The sequence below is a fragment of the Saccopteryx bilineata genome, chromosome 2 (genome assembly GCF_036850765.1).
Source record: "Saccopteryx bilineata isolate mSacBil1 chromosome 2, mSacBil1_pri_phased_curated, whole genome shotgun sequence".
Lineage (NCBI taxonomy): Eukaryota > Metazoa > Chordata > Mammalia > Chiroptera > Emballonuridae > Saccopteryx > Saccopteryx bilineata.
Window position 1 is genome coordinate 257306510 of NC_089491.1, and position 24556 is coordinate 257331065.

The 24556-nt window shown below is 41.6% G+C and overlaps 1 protein-coding gene and 1 non-coding gene across 5 annotated transcripts in view; one reads left to right on the top strand and one right to left on the bottom strand.

Annotated features, from left to right (window-relative positions):
* The window catches only part of HORMAD2 (HORMA domain containing 2), a 95240-nt gene that overhangs the window by 55426 nt on the left and 15258 nt on the right, over positions 1–24556 (bottom strand). For 2 of the 4 annotated variants that reach the window (XM_066255032.1, XM_066255034.1), the window contains exons 3-7: positions 24366–24507; positions 16442–16505; positions 14436–14472; positions 8246–8266; positions 6607–6633 (exon numbers count right to left, since the gene is read on the bottom strand). In XM_066255032.1, the coding sequence (XP_066111129.1) occupies positions 6607–6633; positions 8246–8266; positions 14436–14472; positions 16442–16505; positions 24366–24507 (291 nt within the window). The remainder of the gene's footprint in view (positions 1–6606; positions 6634–8245; positions 8267–14435; positions 14473–16441; positions 16506–24365; positions 24508–24556) is intronic. The other 2 variants (XM_066255033.1, XM_066255035.1) reach the window with 2 other exon arrangements.
* TRNAT-GGU (transfer RNA threonine (anticodon GGU)) lies at positions 2619–2694 on the top strand. Its single transcript has one exon. It is a non-coding gene; the product is annotated as a tRNA-Thr (tRNA).

Below are 24556 nucleotides of genomic sequence, written 5' to 3' on the forward strand. Positions count from 1 at the left end.
TCTCCCTTCTCCCAACCTTTCTCTCTTATAAAGAAGGGTAAATTTCCTCATGAGAGATATACTCCATTTAAAATAAAATGATGAGCCCTGGCCAGAAAGCTCCGTTGGTTAGAGCATTATACAGAAGCACAGAGGTTACTGGTCCGATCCCCAGACAGGGCACATACAGGAACAGATTGATGTTCTTGTTTTTCTCTCTTCTTAAAATAATAAAATAAAATAAAATAAAATAAAATAAAATAAAATAAAATAAAATGATGGTTTAGTAGTTGAAGCAGATATTTAGCCTGTAGTGTGTCCACAGCGTTGGAAGTGTTAAGACAGGCAAAGGGTATGAGTTTAAGTCAGAGCACAAAAAATACCCTTCATCCATCTGTTTCACTATTTGTTCCTTGGCATTGTGGGCATGAGGATGTTAGATTGATCAGAAAAAGTATCAGGCCCTAGCCGGTTGGCTCAGTGGTAGAGCGTCGGCCTGGCGTGCAGGGGACCCGGGTTCAATTCCCGGCCAGGGCACATAGAAGCACCCATTTGCTTCTCCACCCCACCCCTCCTTCCTCTCTGTCTCTTTCTTCCCCTCCCGCAGCCAAGGCTCCATTGGAGCAAAGATGGCCCGGGCGCTGGGGATGGCTCCTTGGCCTCTGCCCCAGGCGCTAGAGTAACTCTGGTCGCGGCAGAGCAACGCCCCAGAGGGGCAGAGCAACGCCCCAGAGTGGCAGAGCATCGCCCCCTGGTGGACAGAGCATCGCCCCTGGTGGGCATGCCGGGTGGATCCCGGTCGGGCGCATGCGGGAGTCTGTCTGACTGTCTCTCCTCGTCTCCAGCTTCAGAAAAATACAAAAAAAAAATAAAAATAAAAAAAAAAAAAAAAAGAAAAATTATCAATTTTCTAAGAATTGGTACCCCGTTAAGCACAAGTGATCAGGTCCCAGGGAAATTAGCTCATCTGCTTAAACTCAAGGAAGACTGATTTTTAATGGAGTTAATTTCAAAAGAAAAAAAATATTTTTCTAGCAAGATGGTCTACTTGAGAAATCAAACCAAGTTCAGAAAGGTGTTTTGTGAGTACAGTCGGCCATCTGTATCTCTAGGTTCTACATCTGCAGATTCAACAAACCACGGATCAAAAATACTTGGAGGCCCTGGCCGGTTGGCTCAGTGGTAGAGCGTCCACCTGGCGTGCAGGAGTCCCGGGTTCGATTCCCGGCCAGGGCACACAGGGGAAGCGCCCATCTGCTTCTCCACCCTTCCCCCTCTCCTTCCTCTCTGTCTCTCTCTTCCCCTCCCGCAGCCAGGGCTCCACTGGAGCAAAGTTTGCCCGGGCGCTGGGGATGGCTCTGTGGCCTCCGCTTCAGGCGGAGGCTGGGAATGGCTCTGATTGTGGCAGAGCGACGCCCCAAGATGGGCAGAGCATCGCCCCCTGGTGAGCATGCCGGGTGGATCCCGGTCGGGCACATGTGGGAGTCTGTCTGACTGCCTCCCTGTTTCCAGCTTCAGAGGGGTACAAAAAAGAAAAAAAAAAAAAAACTTGGAAAATAATATGTTACGTGGTTGCTGACGTGCACTATGTAGTTAGGCCTATGATGGTTGCATCTGTACTGAATGTGTACAGATTTTTTTTCTTGTCATTATTTCCTAAACAATACATTTTAACAATTATTTACATAGCACTTACATTGTCTTAGGTACTATAAGTAATCTACAGATGATTTAAAGTATATGGGAGGACGTGCGTAGGTTATATGTAAATACCACACCATTTCATATAAAGAACTGGAGCATCTGCAGATTTTGGTATCAACAGGAGTCCTGGAACCAATTCCCCCAAGGATGGTCAGGGACCACTGTACAATAGGAGAGGTATGTGAGACTAGAGGTGCCTATAGCAACAGTTTTAGTTCAGACAGGCTTGTTACACAGCGTCCTCTCTTCACTGATGGTGGGTGTAATTGCCCTGTCAAGAAAACAATGCCTATTCTTCCTGCCTGCCCATGTTTCTCAACCAACTCTAGCTTTGATGCTCTAAGATATCTTTCATTTTTAAAATTGTACCAAGAGTAGATCGTTAATAGTTGATAATTTTAACAGCTTATTATTTGGTCCCTGAAGCAACAAATAAAATTTATGCTTGTAGTTGTTTTACAGAAGAGGCTAATCCTTGTTAACTTCAATCTGTCTGATTGACCAAGGAAAGTATTTACAGCAGGCACTAGTCTCTTCTTAACACCTCATAAAATGTTCTCCTGGTTTTTAGATTAATGTGTTACCTAATAAAGATGACCCTTTAAACTGCTTATCAATGGTTTCTATTAACCCACTGAATATATCTATACAGACCAAAGCAATGGCAACATATACAGTCTTTCCTTCTCCCCCCACATTTCAATCCACTGGCAAAAAATATTTTCCAATCTATCTCCCCAGCATATTTCAAGTCTATCTGATTTTTCTCTTCTTCATTGCTATCGCTCTATGCAAGCTACTACCAACCATCTCTCTCTATTTGACCTGCTTGGCTTCCAAATTACTCCTCCTATAATGCATTCTCTTTTCTACGCCCAAAAAAGAGTTTTGAAAATAAAAACAGACAATGTTACTCCTTTGCTTAAAACTCCCAGGCCCTGGCCGGTTGGCTCAGTGGTAGAGCGTCGGCCTGGTGTGCGGGAGTCCCGGGTTCGATTCCCGGCCAGGGCACACAGGGGAAGTGCCTATCTGCTTCTCCACCCCTTCCCCTCTCCTTCCTCTCTGTCTCTCTCTTCCCCTCCTGCAGCCAAGGCTCCATTGGAGCAAAGTTTGCCTGGGCGCTGAGGATGGCTCTGTGGCCTCTGCCTCAGGCGCTAGAATGGCTCTGAGTGCAGCAGAGCGATGCCCCAGATGGGCAGAGCATCGCCCCCTGGTGGGCATGCCGGGTGGATCCCGGTCGGGCACATGCAGGAGTCTGACTGCCTCCCCGTTTCCAACCTAAGAAAAATACAAAAATAAATAAATAAATAAAAGTAAGGAAAAGAAAAACCTCCCAATGGGCCCTGGCTAGGTGGCTCAGTTGATAGTGTAATCAGCACACCAAGGTCACAGGTTTAATCCCCCGTCAGGGCACATATGAGAAGCACCCAATGAGTACACAATTAAACAGAGCAACTAAGCAAAACAATGAGTTCTCTTTCTCTCTCACTTGTGCCCCTCCCCCATCGTTTTCTCTCTCTCTCAAATCAATGGGGGAAAAAACTACCAATGGTTTTCCACAACCCTTAGAATAAAACCAAAATTTAACTTGGGCCATAGGCCTTACTCATCTGTCCTCTGCCTACCTCTCTGACCTAATCTCATGCCTCTTTCCCTTCCACTAAATTCCAGGCTCAGGATACCCTCTCTGTCCACAAACGCACAAGAAGTCTTCTTGCCTTAAGACCTTTGCACAGATGTACTCTGGAATATGCTGTGTCTTCAATTGATGATAGTGATGATGATATTTGGGCACTGCTCTAAATTCTCTATATCTCTTCATTCTTATGTAGCCAACATTCTGAGATAGGTATTATTATCCTAGATGAAACTAGTCAAGTGATAGGGCTGGAATTTGACTACAGTATCTGTGATGTTAACTACAGTGCTATTCTGCCTGTTACACGCCATTGCATCTCTTTTTTTTTTTTTTTTAATTCAGTGAGAGGAGGGGAGGCAGACACAGACTCCTGCAGGTGCACTGACCAGGATCCACCCAGCATGCCCACTAGGGGACCATACTCTGCCCATTTGAAGTGTTGCTCTGTTGCTCAGAAACCCAGCTCTTAGTTCCTGAGGTGGAGGCCATGGAGCCATCCTCAGCGCCTGGGGCCAACTCGCTCCAATCAACCCATGCTTGCTGAAGGGGAGGAGAAAAGAGAGAGAGAAGCAAGATGGAGAGGTGTGGAGAAGCAGATGGTTGCTTCTCTTGTGTGCCCTGACCAGGAATTGAACCCAGGACATCCACACGCTGGGCCGATGCTCTACCACTGAGCCAAATGGCCCGGGCCCCATTGTATCTCATAGACATGCATAGGCTAACCATGGCCATTCAGTCTCAGCTCAAACAGTGGCCCCTGCTGAAGGCCTTCTGTCCTCCTATTTTCTTCTCCTCTATTTCCTGCCTCAGCACTTTCTAACATACTACCTTATTTTATTTTCTCCATAGCATTATGACTATCCAAAATTGACTTGCAGATTTTTGTTTACTTGTATATTATTTATACTCCCTCGTTAGAATTCAGGTTCCAGAGAGCAAGTACCTTATCTATCCCATTAACTCTTGTGTTTTCATTACTGGCACAGTGCTAGGCACATAGGAGAATCCAATTAATATTTGTTGAATGAAGAAATAGCCAGGTTAAGGTTCATACTCAATTAGGATTTCAACAGGATTTAAAAATTATTTTTAAAACAAAGTCCCTAAAATCGTATTGCGGCTAGAAACAGGAGCCATCTAAAATTCAGTTCGTGAAGCAGTCTATTAGTAGTGGATGTAATAAACACAAAGGAATAAATGATGAAACAGGAAGAACTATATCCTCACAATATTCATGTGGTAATTCTTTATGGGTCTCTCATGCATTGAGTTGTATAAATCTTTCCTTAACATATTTACACTTTAGCTTACACTTCTTATTTACACCCTCCACACATTCTCTAGTGTGTGTCAGCAGAAAAGCTTCACTATCCCTCTTCACTACTTTACTTTTGTCAGTTCATCTCAAAACTTCAAGTGCAGAAGCACCACAACTTTGTGCATTGCTCATTTTATATAAGACAGAGGATCATTGTTGTACCATGAAAGACTCTTCACAGGTGTGCTGCAAATTTTAACTCATGTGTAAAATGTATTTTTGCTTCACGTAAATATTAATATTGTTATAGTTTGTGCAATTTTGTTTAGGGGAGGATACGCTTCTATGGCTGTGAGTCAAGAACCATGGCACAATATATGATAAATGCCAAATGAAGACTATTTGTGTAAGAATGTTGTTTTGTGAGTCTATAAAAGAATGAGATCAGTGAGGTAAATAGTTCTATTAGTGACTTGATATTAACAGTAACCATAAAGCAGTGTCATTCTGTGGATACTTTCAGATACTATGAACATTATTATAACATGGTTATACTGTAATTATTACTGACTTGTTGGGTAACCTTTTGAGTCCTTTAATACCCTCAAACATGCGACCAAATTTTTCTTATACTCAAAAGTGTGCCATGAACACAGAGAGGTTAGGGATCACTGCTATAGGAAAGAATCTGTAAGCATTCAAAATATTTTTTCTGGGTCAGAGAATTATAAGCTCAGAGCTTATCATATATTAAGCTTTTTTTCTAACTTCATTGTTTATAAATATATATATATCACATGTAGCAAAGTTCATTTAATAGCTTTCTTCCCACTCTGTAAAATTTTTTTGTAGTTAAGCTTAATTTACTTAGCATTTCACTACCTCAAAACCACTGGTTTCAGAGTAGGAGTTTTGATGCTTAAGAAAACCGAATAATTTATTGCATTAAGGAAGTGACCAATTTATTACCAATTTATCAGGAGGCTTTAGTTTGGGAAACTTCCCCTTAAACCTGTGTGGGGGTGGAGAATTTTGAAATGACACAAGAAACAAAGATAATAAGAGATAGTTTGGCATTAAGGAATTGTCACCAACTTGTGTGTACCGGTTTTCTTGCACCTTGCTCAAACAGTTATTTATAATCTTGACAAGAAAGAAAAATACTAAAAATACTTAATGTAGTCTTAAATGCCACTAATTAGGCTAAATCCATTGGCTTAGAGAAGGAAAATTGAAAGCAAGGAAAAAAGAAAGGGAACAGGAAAGAAAGATAGGATGAAAAAGAGAACCGAGTAAGAAGAACAGAAGGCTTCTGCCTTCATTTCTATGCCACTGCTACAGCTTTCATTCAAAGCAGCACAAGTAATTTTGTGTCCAAGACTGTAACATTCCCTTTGGGAGACAGAAAACAAGACAAGACTCTTTTCCTCAAGAATTCACAATCTGGTTGGGAAGATAAAATAATCTACATGGATCAATTGAGAACATTAAATTGAAAAGAAAGAAATTAGTGTGAATGGAATAGGCAAAGAGGTTTTCATGAAATGTTTGGACATAAATTGGCCTTGAGGATGACTAGGACTCAATAAGCAAAGGAAAAGAAACTTAGAGAAGCAAAGAAGTAAAAGCTCTGAAAATCTATAAAAAAGTCAAAAAAGGGAGAATTTAGTTGGCAAAAACAAAATTGAGAATTATGCCGTTATTTTCCAAAAGGCCACAAATGGAAAGGATTCAGAATCAGTTAAAGTAAATAATAAAATGTGGTTTTCATACAAGTAGAGATTCTTAATATTAACATGTTAGGGGACAGGTTCAGTTCTACTTAGTGCTTTTTTCCCCAATGCCCCTTAGTAGTTTTTTAAATCTCATAATAAAGAACTGGTGAAGTTTATAATAAAACACACTGAAAGAGCTAGCTACTAGTTACTTTGCTCATATGGTAGTCTAGTAACATACTCTATGGCCTCAACATAGGTAAATATATTTAAACACAATGTATATATACTGCCCATATGGGTGTTCTTACCTCAGGTTCCTTGGGATTTGTGTAAAGCTGTTTTTAAAAAAAACAAACAAACAGCATTTAATTTACGAAAGACACTAGTTTACTCCTCACAGAATATATGTTCTATGTGAAGAGTTCAATTTGTGCTATATTTATTGAGTACTGAGATAGATAGTTGGATACCTTTTTAAAATTGATTTGAGAGAGAGAGAGAAGAAGAGAGAGAGAGAGAAAGAGAAACATCGATTTGTTGTTCCACTTATGCATTCATTGGTAATTTTTTATCTGTGCCCTGAAAGGGGATCAATCCCATAACCTTGGCGTATTAGGACGATGCTCTAATCAACTAAGCTACCTGGCCACAGCCTGATAGATAGATATCTTAAGATATATATTTCAAGCACCTGACCAGGCGGTGGTGCAGTGGATAGAGCATCGGACTGGGATGCCGAGGACCCGGGTTCGAGACCCCAAGGTTGCCGACAGTTTGAGCGTGGGATCATCTGGTTTGAGCAAAGCTCACCAGCTTGGACCCAAGGTCTCTGGCTTGAGCAAGGGGTTACTCAGTCTGCTGTAGCCCCATGGTCAAGGCATATATGAGAAAGCAATCAATGAACAACTAAGGTGTCGCACGAAAAACTAATGATTAATGCTTCTTATCTCTCTTGGTTCCTGTCTGTCTGTCCCTATCTATCCCTCTCTCTGACTCTGTCTCTGTAAAAAAAAAAAAAAAAAAGATATGTATTTCATATATTTCAAGCTAGAGATAAAATAAGTTCACTTTGTATAGAGTATTCAATAACACTGACTATAAGGAAATTGATAACCAGGTATTTATGATTAATGTAACTGAGCTACAAATAAATTCTAAATAATTTCTATGGTTTACAATTTTTAAATAAATCTTATATCTAACATTCTCAATGGTATCTCCTCATTTTCTTTTTATTCTTAATTATATTCACCATGTGATATCCAGAAGTATTTAAATTTCAAAAAAGTTTACAAAACTTCATTCTGTAAAGTCAACTAAAAAAACAAAATCCTGACAGCCAATGGATGAAGCAGATAGTATATATTTCTTCCCATATATTATAATATACCAAAGGAATATATAGGTTGTGATCTTTCATTACAACTTCTGATATTTTCTTTTTTTTTTTAATTCCAAAATGTCATAGGACAGATAAAGAAATCAAGAGGGACCCTGACCAGTGGCTCAGTGGATAGAGCATTGGCCCAGTGTATGGACATCCCAGGCTTGATTCCTGGTCAGGGCACACAAGAGAAGTTACCATCTGTTTCTCTCTCACTTCCTCTCCTTCTTCTGTCCCTCTTCCCCTCTGCAGCCAATGGCTCAATTGGTTTGAGCATCAGCCCCAAGCACTGAGGATGGCTCCATTGGTCCAAGCGTAGCAGCCTCAGGTGCTAAAAATAGCTCAGTTGATTAGATCATCAGTCCCAGATAGGGGTTACCAGGTGGATCACAGTGTGCATGCAGAAGTCTGTCTCACTATCTCCCCCCTCTCATTTTAAAAAAAAGTAAAAAGAAGAAGAAAAAGAAATTCAAGAGGGCAGAGGATGAGTACTATTTTAATGTTTCATTTGCCAAACGACAATGAAGTAGAGACAGAGATTTGTTCTTTAAATGTGTACTTACTGTAAGTACTGCCATGTGTAGCTTCAAGAGAAAAAACTATTGTTATTATATTTTATAAACTTGTACCTATATCATTATTATTTTCATTAAAGACTAATTAAATATGACTTTAGAGAGGTTCTAAAGATTTGAGTAGAAAAATTATTACTCAAAAGACCAGAAAAAGGAATACTAATTATTCATTTATTAAAGTGAATGCCTATTACATACCCAGGGTTCTGCTGGGGAGAGGGATACAAAAAATATAAATAACTAACTATCCTTATTCTCTATAAGTTATCATAGTTTGGGAGGTAAAAGATATAAAAATAATTACTATTACTAAAAATTAAATATGCCACAAGGATTTCCAAGAAATGTCTTTTGAAACTAATTTACTAAAGTAAAAAATTTAAGTCTGATATAAATCTATAAAACTCTTGCCCTCCTTATATGTATATTACCATAAAAAGCTTATATATTCAATCCCTGCTTGAATATATAAATATAGAGATTAAGATATAATAACGCCTATGGTATTTTTTTTTAAACTAGAATATAAATAAGAAAATTTCAAGATTAAAATTTCCTAACAAATTATTCACCTTATTTCACCCAAAGGACTAAAACTTTAGTGACACTGTGTGGCTATTTTGGTTACTGCATACAATTGATTTTATTCATTTTGGGGGGGGAGAGAGACAGAGAGGAGAGAGAGACAGGGGGGAGGAGTTGGAAGCATCAACTCCCATATGTGCCTTGACCAGGCAAGCCCAGGGTTTCGAACCGGCAACCTCAGCATTTCCAGGTCGACGCTTTATCCACTGCACCACCACAGGTCAGGCCCATACAATTGATTTTAAGACTACACAGTAGCCTGACCAGGCGGTAGCACAGAGGATAGAGCATTGGACTGGGATGTGGAGGACCCAGGTTCGAGACCATGAGGTCGCCAGCTTGAGCGCGGGCTCATCTGGTTTGAGCAAGACTCACCAGGTTGAGCGCAAGGTTGCTGGCTCAAGCAAGGAATCACTCGGTCTGCTGTTGCCCCCCCCCCCCCCCATCAAAGCACATATGAGAAATCAAACAATGAACAACTAAGGAACAGCAATGAAGAATTGATGTTTCTCATCTCTCTCCCTTTCTGTCTGTCTGTCCTTATCTGACCCTCTCTCTGACTCACTGACTCTGCCAAAAAAAAAAAAAAAGACTACACAGTACAACTCTATTTTATATTAATTATTTAATTAAAAGTTCATTTATTAAAAAAACAGACATGGCTTCTGGTCATGGAACATACAGACCAGCAGGAAAGAAAATATTAAACAAAAAAAATCACAGATAGGTTTCAATTGTGTTAATTGCTCTGAAGAAACAGAACAGAGTGTTTGAGAACATTAAACAGAGGGATAATTGAGGTTGGGGAAGAGCTGTCAGGGAAGGCCTGCCTGAGAAAGAATATTTAGGCTGAGACCTGAAGTATAAATTGGAGTTAACCAGGTAATCACTGTTGGGTAAGGAAGGGAATTTTCCAGGCAAAAAAGGAACAACACGTAGAAAGGTAAAAGGCACTTGGCATGTTCTAGATTCCCTGTGTGGCCTGAACATAGTGAGCAATAGTGAGAATGATGTCTTGGAACAGCAGATAGAGATGAGATCATACAGCCTTGTAGATCAAGTGATAGATTCTAAATTTTGTTTTAAAAGCCATGGGAGAGCCTGACCAGGCGGTGGCGCAGTGGATAGAGCATTGGACTGGGATGTGGAAGGACCCAGGTTCGAGACCCCGAGGTCACCAGCTTGAGAGCGGGCTCATCTGGTTTGAGCAAAAGCTCACCAGCTTGGACCCAGGGTCGCTGGCTCCAGCAAGGGGTTACTCAGTCTGCTGAAGGCCCGCAGTCAAGGCACATATGAGAAAACAATCAATGAACAACTAAGAAGTTGCAATGTGCAACGAAAAACTAATGATTGATGCTTCTCATCTGTCTCCATTCCTGTCTGTCTGTCCCTGTCTATCCTCTGACTCTCTCTGTCTCTGTAAAAAAATTAATTAATTAATTAATAATTAAAAAAAAAAACTGTTTAAAAGCCATGGGAGATATTTAGGCCTAAGAATGATATGATCAGACTCCGGTTTCTGAAAGACATAATCAGATTCAGGTTTCTGTTCATATAGTATGGACAGTAGGTTAGAATGGTAAGGGATTGAAAATGGGAATAAGACAAATTAGGAGGCTATATACAATATAGTCTCTTTTATATAATACCTATCTAAAAATACATATACACACTTATTTTAAAGAAATCAAGCATAATGCAGGGTGGGACAAAGTAGGTTTACAGTGATGAGTACATAAAACAGTTTACTCTTACATTATATTTATTAATTATTGTATTATTAATAAATTATTAATAACATTGTATTATTATATTATTAATAAATTATTGTATTATTTTCCCTATGAACTATAAATCTATTTTTGTACCACCCTGTATAGTACAAAGAAAACTAAAAATCACACAAAATTTAACTGAAAATAATCATCATCTTCAATAAAACATTTTTTAAGAAATGAGAGCATCCTAGGAAAAGTTGTAAGATACTAACAACTGAAAAACAATATAAATACTACCTACTTAAAAGCCTAAGTCATCCATCTAAATTCTAAAGAGTTGTCTTTTAATCTCTAAAAATAGTAAATTTGACTGATTCAGTTATACAGGTAGTCATTTCAGTAAAACAAACTCCTCAAAGTAGGTAAATATTATTTTTATACTACACTGTTATTTTAGTACATTTAATGTTTAAATTACTGATTTAAGTGACTATTAGAGTGTGACCTCCTTGAGTGACGGAATCACATTTGTCTCATTTTTATTTCATCCAGTACAGGCACAATGTCAGACACAGAATAGGCAAGGGAGGAAGGAATGAGGGAGGGAGGGACAAGGGGAGATAGAGGAGACAGAGAGAGAGAGAACACTTACATAGTGCTTATTATGTGCCACTCTTCTAAACATTTTAATAAGTGGTTCTCAAAGTATGGTCCCTAGACCACCAGTCTTAGCATCACCTGGAATTTGAAATGAAAATGTTCACATCAAAAATTTTGGGGTGGATCTTAGCAATGTGTCTTTTAACAAATCCTCCAGGTGATTCTGATGCAAGCTAACATTTGAAAACCACTGCTTTGGATTACTAACTCATTTATGGTTCTATTATTATCCCCATTTTATAGTCATGCTCCAGGCATATAACTTATTTAGTAAAAGGTTTATCTTTGCCTTAAGCAAGCCCTGTCCATTGTTTTTGAGTATCTAGGATTAATAGACCTTTGAAACATCTATCCTTAAAAGAGCACATAATCTCATTAACTATCCTGTAATCCAATCCCCGTCTTGCTTTCTCAAACCTTCATGTAATCTTCCTTAGTTCCCCCTTTAATCTCAAATGCATAAAAGAAACTGCAAAACTTATTCTCAGGAGCATCAAATAAAAATTTTTATAAAATGATCTTTAGAGAGACTGGGGAAGGGAGAAAGAGAGAGAGAGAGAGAAGGAAGTATTCATTTTTTGTTCCACTTATTGGCTGTTTCTCATATATGCCCTGACTGGGGATTGAAACTGCAGCCTTGGTGTTTCAGGAGGATGCTCTAACTGACTGACCTAACCAGCCAGGGCATATTATAAAGATTTTCTACAGGTTTGAAAAAAAAAAAATTTTCCCACAGGTTTGGAAATTTTCATGTCCACAAGTGGCAAAACTGGGATTCACTTAAGACTAATTATAAAACTCGAGGTCTTAATTATATTGTATTGTCCCCAGATGATGGACACTAAGGGAGTGTTGTTAAATGAATGGATGAAGGAGAATGAATGAGTACCATTCAGTATGCTGGTGATGACCTTCTCCCCCTCTGCATCTATGCAAATACAAAGGGACTTCAAAGCTTAAAAGTCACTTTCTCCCAAAGATGTCCCTCTTGCCCCTTACTGGATATAACCCCTCCTTTTCCATACTTTCACTGTGTACAACCTGTGTCTTTCCTCTGGCATGCAACATTTCTAATGAATATTATGGTTACTTATACTTGTGATAGAGGTGATAGTTAAAATATAATATGAAAAAAATCAATATTTAACAGCCCAATATGGTATAGGTACTGACTAATCAGAAAGGATGCAAACTTAGTTATGGAGCTAGGTTTCTGGAAGCTCCCCTTGGCCAAGTTGTTAACCATTCAGTTGCTAGACTGTGGAGCCGACTAGGACAATTCCAAAAGAGCAACTGATGGGGTGAGGATGAGGCCATGGTGGAGGTTCTTCAGGGACTCAATGAAGCAGCTATTTACCACCTGATACAGAGTAGTCTAACAATAAGGACAGCTGGGCCAGTGTGTAATAACTGGTCATCAGCCATGCATATAAATATAATTTATCTTGTGCCGTGGTCTCTATAAGCTCTTAAAGTGCATAATCCTATATCTGTTTTATTTTTGTATCCCTCAGTTCCCCAAGTCAGTGTTGACTAAATTACAAATAACTGTTCAATGAAAAAGGAAATGTATGTGTGCAACTAAATAATCCAATGTAAAACTTACTTCAAATTTCCTTCCTTCCTTCCTTCCTTCCTTCCTTCCTTCCTTCCTTCCTTCCTTCCCTCCCTCCCTCCCTCTTTCTCTCTCTCTTTCTTTCGAGAGATGAGAAGAATTAACTGGTAGTTGCAGTACCTTAGTTGTTCATTGATTGCTTCTCATCCATGCCTTGACCAGCCGAGCCAGTGACCCCTTGCTCAAGCCAGTGATCTTGGGCTCAAGCCAGCGACCCAGTGTCCAGGCTGGTGAGCCTGCAATCAAGTCGGTGATTTAGGGGTTTCAAACTTGGGACCTCAGTATCCAATGTTGATGCTCTACCACGTGCCACCACAGGTCAGGCCAAAATTTCTTAAAGAAATAGATATGGACCTTGGCTGGTTTGCTTAGTGGTAGAGTGTTGGCCCGGCATGTGGAAGTCAAGTCCCAGGTTCAATTCCCGATCAGGGCACACAGAAGAAGCAACCCTCTGCTTCTCCACCCCTTCCCTTTCTCTCTCTCTTTCTCTCTCTCTCTCTCTCTTTCCCCATCAACCATGGCTCAAATGGTTCGAGCAATTTGGTCCCCGGCTCTAAGGATGGTTCCATGGCCTCACCTCAGGCACTGAAATAGCTCCTTTTGAAACAACAGAGCAGCAGCCCAGATGGACAGAGCATCGCCCCCTCGTGGGCTTGCTGGGTTGATCCCTGTTGGGGCACATACGGGAGTCTGTCTCTCTGCCTCCCTGCCTCCCACCTCTCACTTAATAAAAAAAGAAGAAAAGAAAGAAAGAGATATTGAAAAGGAGGAAGAAAAAGATACAAATAAAAAGGAAAAAAAGATACAGATGGAGAAAAGAGGGGGAAACAGTGTTGGAAAGTTCATTTATATATATCTTGCCTCTTCAACTGGGACTAGAGCCTCTGATTTTTACACCCTTCATAGCTGTCTTGGGCAGCAAGAAAGATCTGATGCACTTAAAATTCAAGCTGCTTTTCTAAAAATTTTGAGCTAAAATATTAGCTATTTTTTAAATTTATTTATTCATTTTTAGAGAGGAGAGAGAGAGAAAGTGGGGAGGAGCAGGAAGCATCAACTCCCATATGTGCCTTGACCAGGCAAGCCTAGGGATTTGAACCGGCAACCTCAGCATTCCAAGTCGACGCTTTATCCACTGTGCCACCACAGGTCAGGCAATACTAGCTATTTTGAGAGAATGGGTTATATATAAGCACCAAACATAATTAACAAAATAACCAACATAGAATAAAAACGGATTATTCAAGTCCATTTTTTGCCTCTCTCTGCAAATTGAATCGCCACTATTTTGAACATGTTTGATGTACTAAATGCCAGATTCTTGTCGCCCCTCTCCCATATCCTGTGAATCTCTTCCAGTGATTTCAGAGGAAATTCTGTGGTCAAGAGATATGGGTATGTAACAGAAAAAAATGAGGGTTTCATTTCTAATTGATATAAACGAGACACCAATGGGACAACAAAGATATAAAATAAAAAGAAATTGGTTCATGAATGCAAATGTAGGCACTGGTTCACCCTGAAAACACAATAACAAAATAAAGGCTACACTTTTTTTTTAAGGGATGAAAGATAGGTGTAAATATTAAGACATTCTTACGTATCTCTTTTCCAAAGCATCAAAACAACCTTGAATCCTGTCAAGAAATAAATGTTTGATGTCAATTTAAACTAGATGTGAAGCCAAAAAAAAAAATCCAAGTACAGAATTGGTTTACATTTTTTCTTTGAAGTACATTAAATCGATAATAATTTATCTTTCCCATTTAATCAGTTTTTTTTTTTGTATTTTTCTGAAGGTTGGAAATGGGGAGGCAGTCAGACAGACCCCCGCATGCGCCCGACCGGGATCCACCCGGCATGCCCACCAGGGGGTGATGCTCTGCCCATCTGGGGCGTCACTCTGTTGCAACCAGAGCCATTCTAGCGCCTGAGGCAGAGGCCATAGAGCCATGCTCAGCGCCCAGGCCAACTTTGCTCCAATGGAGCCTTGGCTGTGGGAGGGGAAGAGAGAGAGAGAGAGGAAGGAGAGGGGGAGGGGTGGAGAAGCAGATGGGCGCTTCTCCTGTGTGCCCTGGCTGGGAATCTAACCCGGGACTCCCACACACCAGGTCGATGCTCTACCACTGAGCCAACCGGCCAGGGCCTTAATCAATTTTTTTAAAATTCCCAGTATCTTAAGCAATTTTGAGTTACAGAATCATATCTTATTTTTCTTGTTGGTTTCCATAATGTTTAGGACACTGACATGCCAATGATGAGCAATCAAATATTGGTTGCTTTTTTCTTTCTTTATGCAAGTCCATGTACTTCAAAAGCAACATTTGGCCCTGGCTAGTTGGCTCAGTGGTAGAGTGTCGGCCTGGCATGCGGGAGTCCCGGGTTTGATTCCTGGCCAGGGCACACAGGAGAAGCGCCCATCTGCTTCTCCACCCCTCCCCCTCTCCTTCCTCTCTGTCTCTCTTCCCCTCCCGCAGCCAAGGCTCCATTGGAGCAAAGATGGCCCGGGTGCTGAGGATGGCTCCATGGCCTCTGCCTCAGGCACTAGAATGGCTCTGGTTGCAACAGAGCAATGCCCCAGATGGGCAGAGCATTGCCCCGGTGTGCGTGCCAGGTGGATCCCGGTCGGGCGCATGCGGGAGTCTGTCTGACTGCCTCCCCGTTTCCAACTTCAGAAAAGTACAAAAAAAAATAATTTAAAAACAACACTACATCAGCATTTTAAAATATTGAAAAAGCCTGACCAGGCAGTGGCACAGTGGATAGAGTATCAGACTGGGACATGGAGGACCCAGATTCAAAACCCCAAGGTCGCTGACTTGAGCGCAGGCTCATCTGGTTTGAGCAAGGCTCACCAGCATGAGCCCAAGGTCGCTGGCTTGAACAAGGGGTTACTTAGTCTGCTGTAGCACCCCTGTCAAGGCACATATGAGAAAGCAATCAATGAACAACTAACGTGCCACAACGAAGAATTGATGCTTCTCATCTCTCTTCCTTCCTGCCTGTGTGTCCATATCTGTCTCTCTCTGTCTCTGTTACAAATAATAATAATAATAATAATAATAACAACGAAATAATTGTTAAAAATTTGTTGAGGCCCTGGCCGGTTCGCTCAGTGGTAGAGTGTTGGCCTGGCATGCAGGAGTCCCGGGTTCGATTCCTGGCCAGGGCACACAGGAGAAGCGCCCATCTGCTTCTCCACCCCTCCCCCTCTCCTTCCTCTCTGTCTCTCTCTTCCCCTCCCGCAGCCAGGGCTCCACTGGAGCAAAGTTGGCCCGGGCACTGGGGGTGGCTCTATGGCCTCTGCCTCAGGCGCTGGAATGGCTCTGGTTGCAACAGAGCAACGTCCCAGATGGGCAGAACATCGCCCCCTGGTGGGCATACTGGGTTGATCCTGGTCGGTCAAATGAGGGAGTCTGTCTGCCTCCCCATTTCCAACTTCAGAAAAATACCAAAAAAAAATAATTTTTTGTTGTTGAAAAAGATTTTTAAAGATAGGTAGAAAGATATTGTTTTAAATAAATAATATTACCAAATAAAGTCTTATGGGTAATTTCATCCATGATAAAAATAATGTTCAACTTTTGTAAAATTTCATTTACTTACCATTTGATAATATGCAGTGACCCAGGACATTTTTTATCTTCTCGGAGGATTTTCAAACTGAGGTCTACAAAAATAGAAACACAGTCTATTTTCATTTATGAAATCAGTGGTTTTCAACCTTTTTACACTTGGGGACTGATGAAAATAGGAGAATTATTTTGGGAACCACTAAGGCAGAAATAAAAAACACTGTCAGTATTTTGTGCATTATCATTTACTATATTTATAATACTACAAAATAAAAATTCTCTAAAATAACCAGATGAACCAGACAAAAAAATATATTTTCAACAGAATATAACTGAAATTTCTAGAGAGTAATATTTAATTCAAGTCAAGCTAGTGCGAAATCTGCTGTTGCTTCTTTACAAGAATACTTGATGACTGAGGCTGCAGTTTTGTTTCTGAGAGACGAAGCACTGCGTTGACATCCACTCAGTTTCTCTATGTGGTTATTAGTGGTAAGGCCAAAAACTCTCGCACAAGTAGGTAGCAGAAAGTACAATTAGAAATTTAATAGCTTTGGCCTGACGAATGGTGGCGCAATAGATAGAGAGTCTACATGGGACGCTGAGGTCCAAAGGTTTTTTTGTTTTGTTTTGTTTTGTTTTTGTATTTTTCAGAAGTGAGAAGCTGGGGGTGGCAGACAGACAGACTACTGCATGTGCCCCACCAGGATCCACCAGCCATGCCCACCAGGGGGCGATGCTTGGCCCATCTGGGGCATTGCTCCGCTGCAACCGGAGCCATTCTTGCGCCTGAAGTAGAGGCTATGGAGCCCTCCTCAGCGCCTGGGCCAACTTTGCTCCAATAGAGCCTTGGCTGTGGGAGGGGAAGAGAGAGACAGAGTGAAAGGAGGGGGGTAGGGTGGAGAAGCAGATGGGCGCTTCTCCTGTGTGCCCTGGCCAGGAATCGAACCCAGGACTTCCACATACTGGGCCAATGCTCTACCACTGAGCCAACCAGCCAGGTCCAAGGTCCCAGGTTTGAAACCCCAACATCACCAGCTTGAATGGGCTCATCTGGCTTGAGCATGGGCTCACCAGCTTGAGCACAGGGTCACTGGCTTGAGTGTGGGATCACTGACATGATCCCATGGTCACTGGCTTGGCTTCAGTACCCCCCTCAAGGCACATAAGAGAAGTAATCATTGAAGAACTAAAGTGATACAACTACGAGTTGATGCTTTTCATCTCTCTTCTTCTCTCTTCCTCTCTCTCTCTCTCTCTCATTTGTGCACACTCAAAAAAAAAAAGTAGCTTCATAGGGCCCTGGCTGTCCAAGTACCTCAGTTGGTTAAAGCATTGTCCCAATAAGCCAAGGTTGAGGGTTTGATCCCCAGTCAGGGCATATACAAGAATCAACCAATGAATGCATAAATAAATAGAGCAACAAATCAATTGATCTCTCTCTCGCTCCCTTCTTTTTTCCCTAAAATCAATCAATAAATAAAAATAAAAGTAACCTCAGCCTGACCAGGCAGTGGCACAGTAAATAGAGCATTGGACTGGGATGTGGAAGACCCAGGTTCGAGACCCCGAGGTCGCCAGCTTGAGCGCAGGCTCATCTGGTATGAGCAAAAGCTCACCAGCTTGAACCCAAGGTCTCTGGCTCAAGCAAGGGGTTACTTTGTCTGCTGAAGGCCCATAGTCAAGGCACATATGAGAAAGCAATCAATGAACAACTACGGTGTCACAACAAAAAACTGATGATTGATGCTTCTCATCTCTCTCCATTCCTGTCTATCCCTATCTATCCCTCTCTCTGACTCTCTCTCTCTCTCTCTCTCTCTCTGTCTCTGTAAAAAAGAAAAAAAAAAAGAAGTAACCTCATTAAGTGATCTGATCATAAATTCCTAACTGGCAGGTCATGGTGGGTTGTCACATCCCAGGCATACAATTTCTTTTTTTTGTTTTGTTTTGTTTTTTATTTTTTATTTTTCTAAAGTGAGAAGCAGGGAGGCAGAGAGACAGACTCCTGCATACACCCAACCAGGATCCACTCAGCATGCCCAACTGGGGGCGATGCTCTGCCCATCTGGGTATCGCTCTGTTGTGACCAGAGCCATTCTAGCGCCTGAGGCAGAGGCCATGGAGCTGTCCTCAGTGCCCGGGCCAACTTTGCTCCAATGAAGCCTTGGCTGCGGGAGGGGAAGAGAGAGAGATAGAGAAGAGGAGTGGGGGAAGGGTGAAGAAGCAGATAGGCGCATCTCCTGTGTGCCCTGGCTGGGAATCGAACCCAGGACTTCCACACGCCAGGCTGACGCTCTACCACTGAGCTAGCTGGCTAGGGCCAATTTCTTTAGTAAAAGGTTTATCTTTGCCTTAAGCAAACCCTGTTCATTGTTCTTGTGCATCTAGGTCAGGGGTAGTCAACCTTTTTATACCTACTGCCTACTTTTGTATCTCTGTTAGTAGTAAAATTTTCTAACCACTCACCGGTTCCACAGTAATGGTGATTTATAAAGTAGGGACGTAACCTTTACTTTATAAAATTTATAAAGCAGAGTTACAGCAAGTTAAAGCATATAATAATAATTACTTACCAAGTACTTTATGTTGGATTTTCGTTAAGTTTGGCGGAATAAGTTTTTATAAAACAACTTATTATAGTTAAATCTATCTTTTTATTTATACTTTGGTTGCTCTGCTACTGCTCACCATGAAAGCTGGAACGCCCACTAGTGGGCAGTAGGGACCAGGTTGACTACCACTGATCTAGGTTAACACATCTTTGAAATGCCAGAATAATCTATTTGTTTTTCAGACCTCTCAAGGCATAACCACTCTCAAGAGTGGTCAACTATCCTGTGATCCAATCATAGAAATTCCCTGCCTTGCTTTTTCTCACCTTCATGTAATCTTCCTTATGTTTCCTCCTTAATTCCAAACTGTGGGTCAAATAAGTTTGTAAATATGATATACTAGAAAGCCCGGCAGTCATATGAAATGACCGCTGTTCTAGATATTATAAATTGTAATTAAAATGATTTGTGCAAAGGTGTCTGCTAATTCAAACTGAATTACCCAGGGCAGGCCGCGAGGATGCCCCTTTGCTTAGTGCCCCACGGGGTTTCCCCCTTCTACACCAGAGGAATGCTCAAAAATGAAAGTTTCTCCATGTTTTAATCCTTTTTGCGTTTCGGTCAGCATTACTCTGTCGTTTTTTTTTGCATTTCTCTCCTACCTTTGTTCAAGGGACTCATTTTGTCGAGACAGGCTTTTTTGTCTTGCATCTGAGGCAAGCCTTGTTTCTCTATGCTCATCAGTCTCATTTTGCTGAGAAAGACGCATTTGCTCTGCAACTGAAGCAAGCCTTGTCTTTCTCTGCTCAGTGGTTTCTTTTTGTCGAGAAAGCCGTTTTTGTGCAGCTTTAGCTCCTTTTCTATCCTCTTCAGTGCTGTATTTTCTAGGAGGCATTCTTAAAGAAATTACGTTAAGACGTAGTTTTTATGTAAAACAGATGATTGCCAATGCAAACAAATGTTCACCTTCCCCCTGACACGCTCAATTTGTATTCAGCCTTAAATTGTTTCAAAAGCAGATGATTGCCAATGCAAACAAATGTTCACCTTCCCCCTGACCCGCTCAATTTGCGTTCAGCCGTGGCAACTTCACCCCATTGGCTAGTACAGTTACGCAAGCAACCAATAAGCTATCGGCAACAAACAGACACTTAAACAGCATATAATAAAGATATGTTTGCTCGCTTATACATATTTTGCATTGGGTGTGGGGGACAGCTGTAAGCAGGCAGGGTTGTTATAGCTTAAGGGTTAGTTTTAAGACTAAGCCTTTCCCACCCTTGACTGTTGACTGTTGCATGATGTGGGGTGGCGCACTCTCATGAGGAATCCCATTATGCCTCAGATAAGTGATTTTGTATCAGAGACTTCCTTGTTTGTATATTGGATTAAAGGTTTTGATTTCTACACTATAAAGTGGGACAGAGGAGCCCATGCTGTTGGAGAGCAGAGAAAGGCCACGTGAAGGAGAGGAGAAGGAGCCAAGATGGCAGAGTGCTGAAGGAGAAGCCAGTTTGTGCAGAGTTAGTGCAGAGAGAAGGAGATGGGGACAGAGGTGAGTAAGGCTAGTGAGGTAGAAACCTTGGATTTTAGGAATACTCAGATAAATCAGTGGCTTTGAGAGCCCTGAATGGAAAGGGAAGTGTAAAGCCAGTGGCCAAGGCCACTATCACAGCCGCCTGGCCATGCAGGTTCGCACTGGATTCGGACAGTCAGCAAAGAAACAACGGAGCCAGAAACTGGTGGGTCATCATCTTTAATCCTAGCTTGCACCCGGCGGGCAAGTAAAAACACACATTGGGCTCCAAAACCCACTCATATTCAGTGCTCACAAAGCTACTGACTTATCCGAGTTTTCTAGAATCAAAGGTTTCTAGCTCACCAGACTTATTCTCTTCTGTTCCCCATCTCCTTCCTTCTCCCTGCACAAGCTCTGCACTAACTGGCTTCTCACTCAACACTCCGCCATCTTGGCTGCTTCTCCTGGCCTCTTCCACGTGGCCTCTTTCTGCTCTCCTCTCTGCTCTCTCCTCCAATGATAATCTCAGGAACCGAGAGAGCAAGTTCCCGTTCTGCACCCATTTTAGAGAGTAGAAATCAAAACCTTTAATCCAATATACAAAATAGGGAAGTCTCTAATACAAAGTCACTTATCTGGGGAATAATGGGATTGCACCACCCCACATCAAAAAGGGTGGGAAAGGCTTTAATCCCAAAACCAAGCCCCAGGCTACAAGAATCCTGCCTGCCCAAAGCCCGTCCCCAACACACATTAATATCACCTGAGTGATGGTCTCCACATGGGCAGCGCCATCTTTAACACAGTGAGTATTGGCCCTGGCCAGTTGGTAGAGCATCAGCCTGGCGTGCGGAAGTCTAAGGTTCGATTCCCGGCCAGGGCACACAGGAGAAGCTCCCATCTGCTTCTCCACCCCTCCCCCTCTCCTTCCTCTCTGTCTCTCTCTTCCCCTCCCACAGCCGAGGCTCCACTGGAGCAGCGTTTGCCCGGGTGCTGAGGATGGCTCTGTGGCCTCTGCCTCAGGCGCTAGAATGGCTCTGATTGTGGCAGAGCAATGCCCCAAGATGGGCAGAGCATCGCCCCCTGGTGGGCATGCCAGGTGGATCCCGGTCGGGTGCATGCGGGAGTCTGTCTGACTGCCTCCCCTGTTTCCAACTTCAGAGAAATACAAAAAAGAAAACAAAAAAAACAAAAAAAACCAAAGTGAGCATAATATATTTTATCTTCCCAACAGGAAGTGTTTTCCCACTGTGTGCATTTCTTGCCCGCCAGGAGCAAGCTAGGATTAAAGCTAATGGCCCACCAGCTCTTGGCTCCGTTGTTTCATTACTGTCTGTCCGAATCAAATGCGAACCTGCATGGGCCAGGTGGATGTGATGGTGGCCGTGGTTACTGGCTTTACACAAACATATAAAAGAAACTGCAAACCTGTTATTTTCCAAAGCATTTGAGATCTTGCTTCCCAGTATGTTGTCAATTGGTTCAAATAAACGCATAAAAATTCTCTGCAGATTTGGACATTCTTATATAGACATAGGGAAAAATAGAACATTGTATTATGAGAGTTTTGGTTTAGATCAGTACAAAGCAATCACTGATTCATGTATGACTTTGCATAAGTCATTTCATCATTTCATATTGTTTTGCTATCTTTTTTAAAATTATTATTGATTCAGCAAGCAAGGAAGGGAGAGAGAAAAAAACATCAATTTGTTGTTCCACTTATTTATGCATTCATTAGTTGATTCTTGTATGTGCCTTGACAAGGGTTCTGTAAGGCCAGTAGCCACGGCCACCATCACAGCCGCCTGGCCCGTGCAGGTTCGCATTTGATTCGGACAGATGGTAATGAAACAACGGAGCCAAGAACTGGTGGGCCATTAGCTTTAATCCTAGCTTGCACCCGGCGGGCAAGAAATACACACAGTGGGAAAACACTTCCCTTTCCATTCAGGGCTCCCAGCCACTGACTTATCCAAGTATTCCTAGAATCAAAGGTTTCTACCTCACCAGCCTTATTTACCTCTGTTCCCCATCTCCTTCTCTCTGCCCTAACTGCACAAACTGGCTTCTCCTTTAGCATTCTGCCATCTTGGCTGCCTCTCTGCTACAATGCTAATCTCAGGAACCCTGAGAACAAGCCCCTGGTCTGTCTCATTTTATAGTGTAGAAATCAAAATCTTTAAGCCAATATACAAATAAGGAAGTCTCTGATACAAAGTCACTTATCTGAGGCATAAATGGATTTCCTCATAAGATTGCACCACCCCACATCATCCAACAGTCAAGGTTGTGGAGAAAAGCTTAGTGTTGAGAAGATTTTAGAATTAAAAGGGTGGGAAAGGCTTAGTCTTAAAACTAAGCCTTAGGCTATAAGGATCCTGCCTGCTTACAGCCTGTTCCCCACACCCAATGTAAAGTATAAGCAAGCAAACATATATATCATATTTGCAAACTTATTTGACTCACAGGTTTGAACCTGCAACCTTGGTGTATCAGGACAATGCTCTAACCAACTGAGCTACCTAGCCAGGCCAGCTATGAGAGATTGAGATTAGTTAGATTTTTTTTTTTTGAATTTTTTTTTTCCCTTTTTTTTTTTTTTTTTTTTTCATTTTTCTGAAGCTGGAAACAGGGAGAGACAGTCAGACAGACTCCCGCATGCGCCCGACCGGGATCCACCTGGCACGCCCACCAGGGGGCGACGCTCTGCCCACCAGGGGGCGATGCTCTGCCCATCCTGGGCGTCGCCATGTTGCGACCAGAGCCACTCTAGCGCCTGAGGCAGAGGCCACAGAGCCATGCCCAGCGCCCGGGCCATCTTTGCTCCAATGGAGCCTTGGCTGCGGGAGGGGAAGAGAGAGACAGAGAGGAAAGCGTGGCGGAGGGGTGGAGAAGCAAATGGGTGCTTCTCCTGTGTGCCCTGGCCGGGAATCGAACCCGGGTCCTCCGCACGCTAGGCCGATGCTCTACCGCTGAGCCAACCGGCCAGGGCTAGATTTTAAAAATAATATGTTACAAGGATACTTGTAGCTCTCTCTGTTTATTTTTCAAATGATAATTCCCACTTTAGTACAAGTCAGCAAGATTTTCTGAACTGTTATTATAATCCAGCTATTTAAATAATTTTGAAAAAAACTGGAGAGTCCTAGGTGTATTTTTTTAATTCAAGAGAAAGAAAAGAGCCAGAAACAGCTTGTAATATAAGAAAAGAAAATGAGATCATAAGTTTAAGGACATAAGAAACAAAAGGGAGGAAAGCTAAGGACCTGGCGATTGAGAAAAGACTAAACCTGATTAAAATAATAATTGTCTAAATATTCATGCTAATCAACAAATGGATTTGGCATGAGTATGCATTTTTCCAACATATTTATATATATATTAATAGAAAAAAAGAGTTTTTCACCTGGCTTTGTTAAACTTGCTCAATGCCAAAATATAACTCAAAGAACAAATTCAGTTGAGGAACAAAATAGTAGTAATGTAAATATCCATAACATCCAAATAGATTTTGCTCTGGCTGTTGTTTATATAGATATAGTTTAGAATTATTGGGCTAGTCCACACAGATTTCTTTTCTCCTCAGTCTGTCATTTGGTATCTAGCCAGAAACTAATGGCTCCTATAAGTAAAACCACTAATCAAAATGAAATTAAAATGGAAAACAAATTAGCAAATTGTTCTTGAAGAACAGGCTAATGACTTGGAATTAGCACACTCTCAGAAATGAAAGGAAATATATATCATATTTGCAAACTTATTTGACCCACAGGTTTGAACCTACAACCTTGGTGTATCAGGACAATGCTCTAACCAACTGAGCATTTTTCCAAATAGAGGAAAGGGCTACAACAAAGTACCATTTAGTTAAACTTTACCATCCAAATGGCGTTCTCCATAAGAGCTCTCTGGAAACAGGCCCCTTAAATATGTTATACATGAAATAGAAGTAGCAAAAAGTTTCTTCACCATTATCAATGACTCGTGCTTATTAGTAATATGGGATGGGAAAACTGTTTCCTGGAAAAAATAAAGACGAAAAAGATTAGTATTCTTTAATATAGTCAGT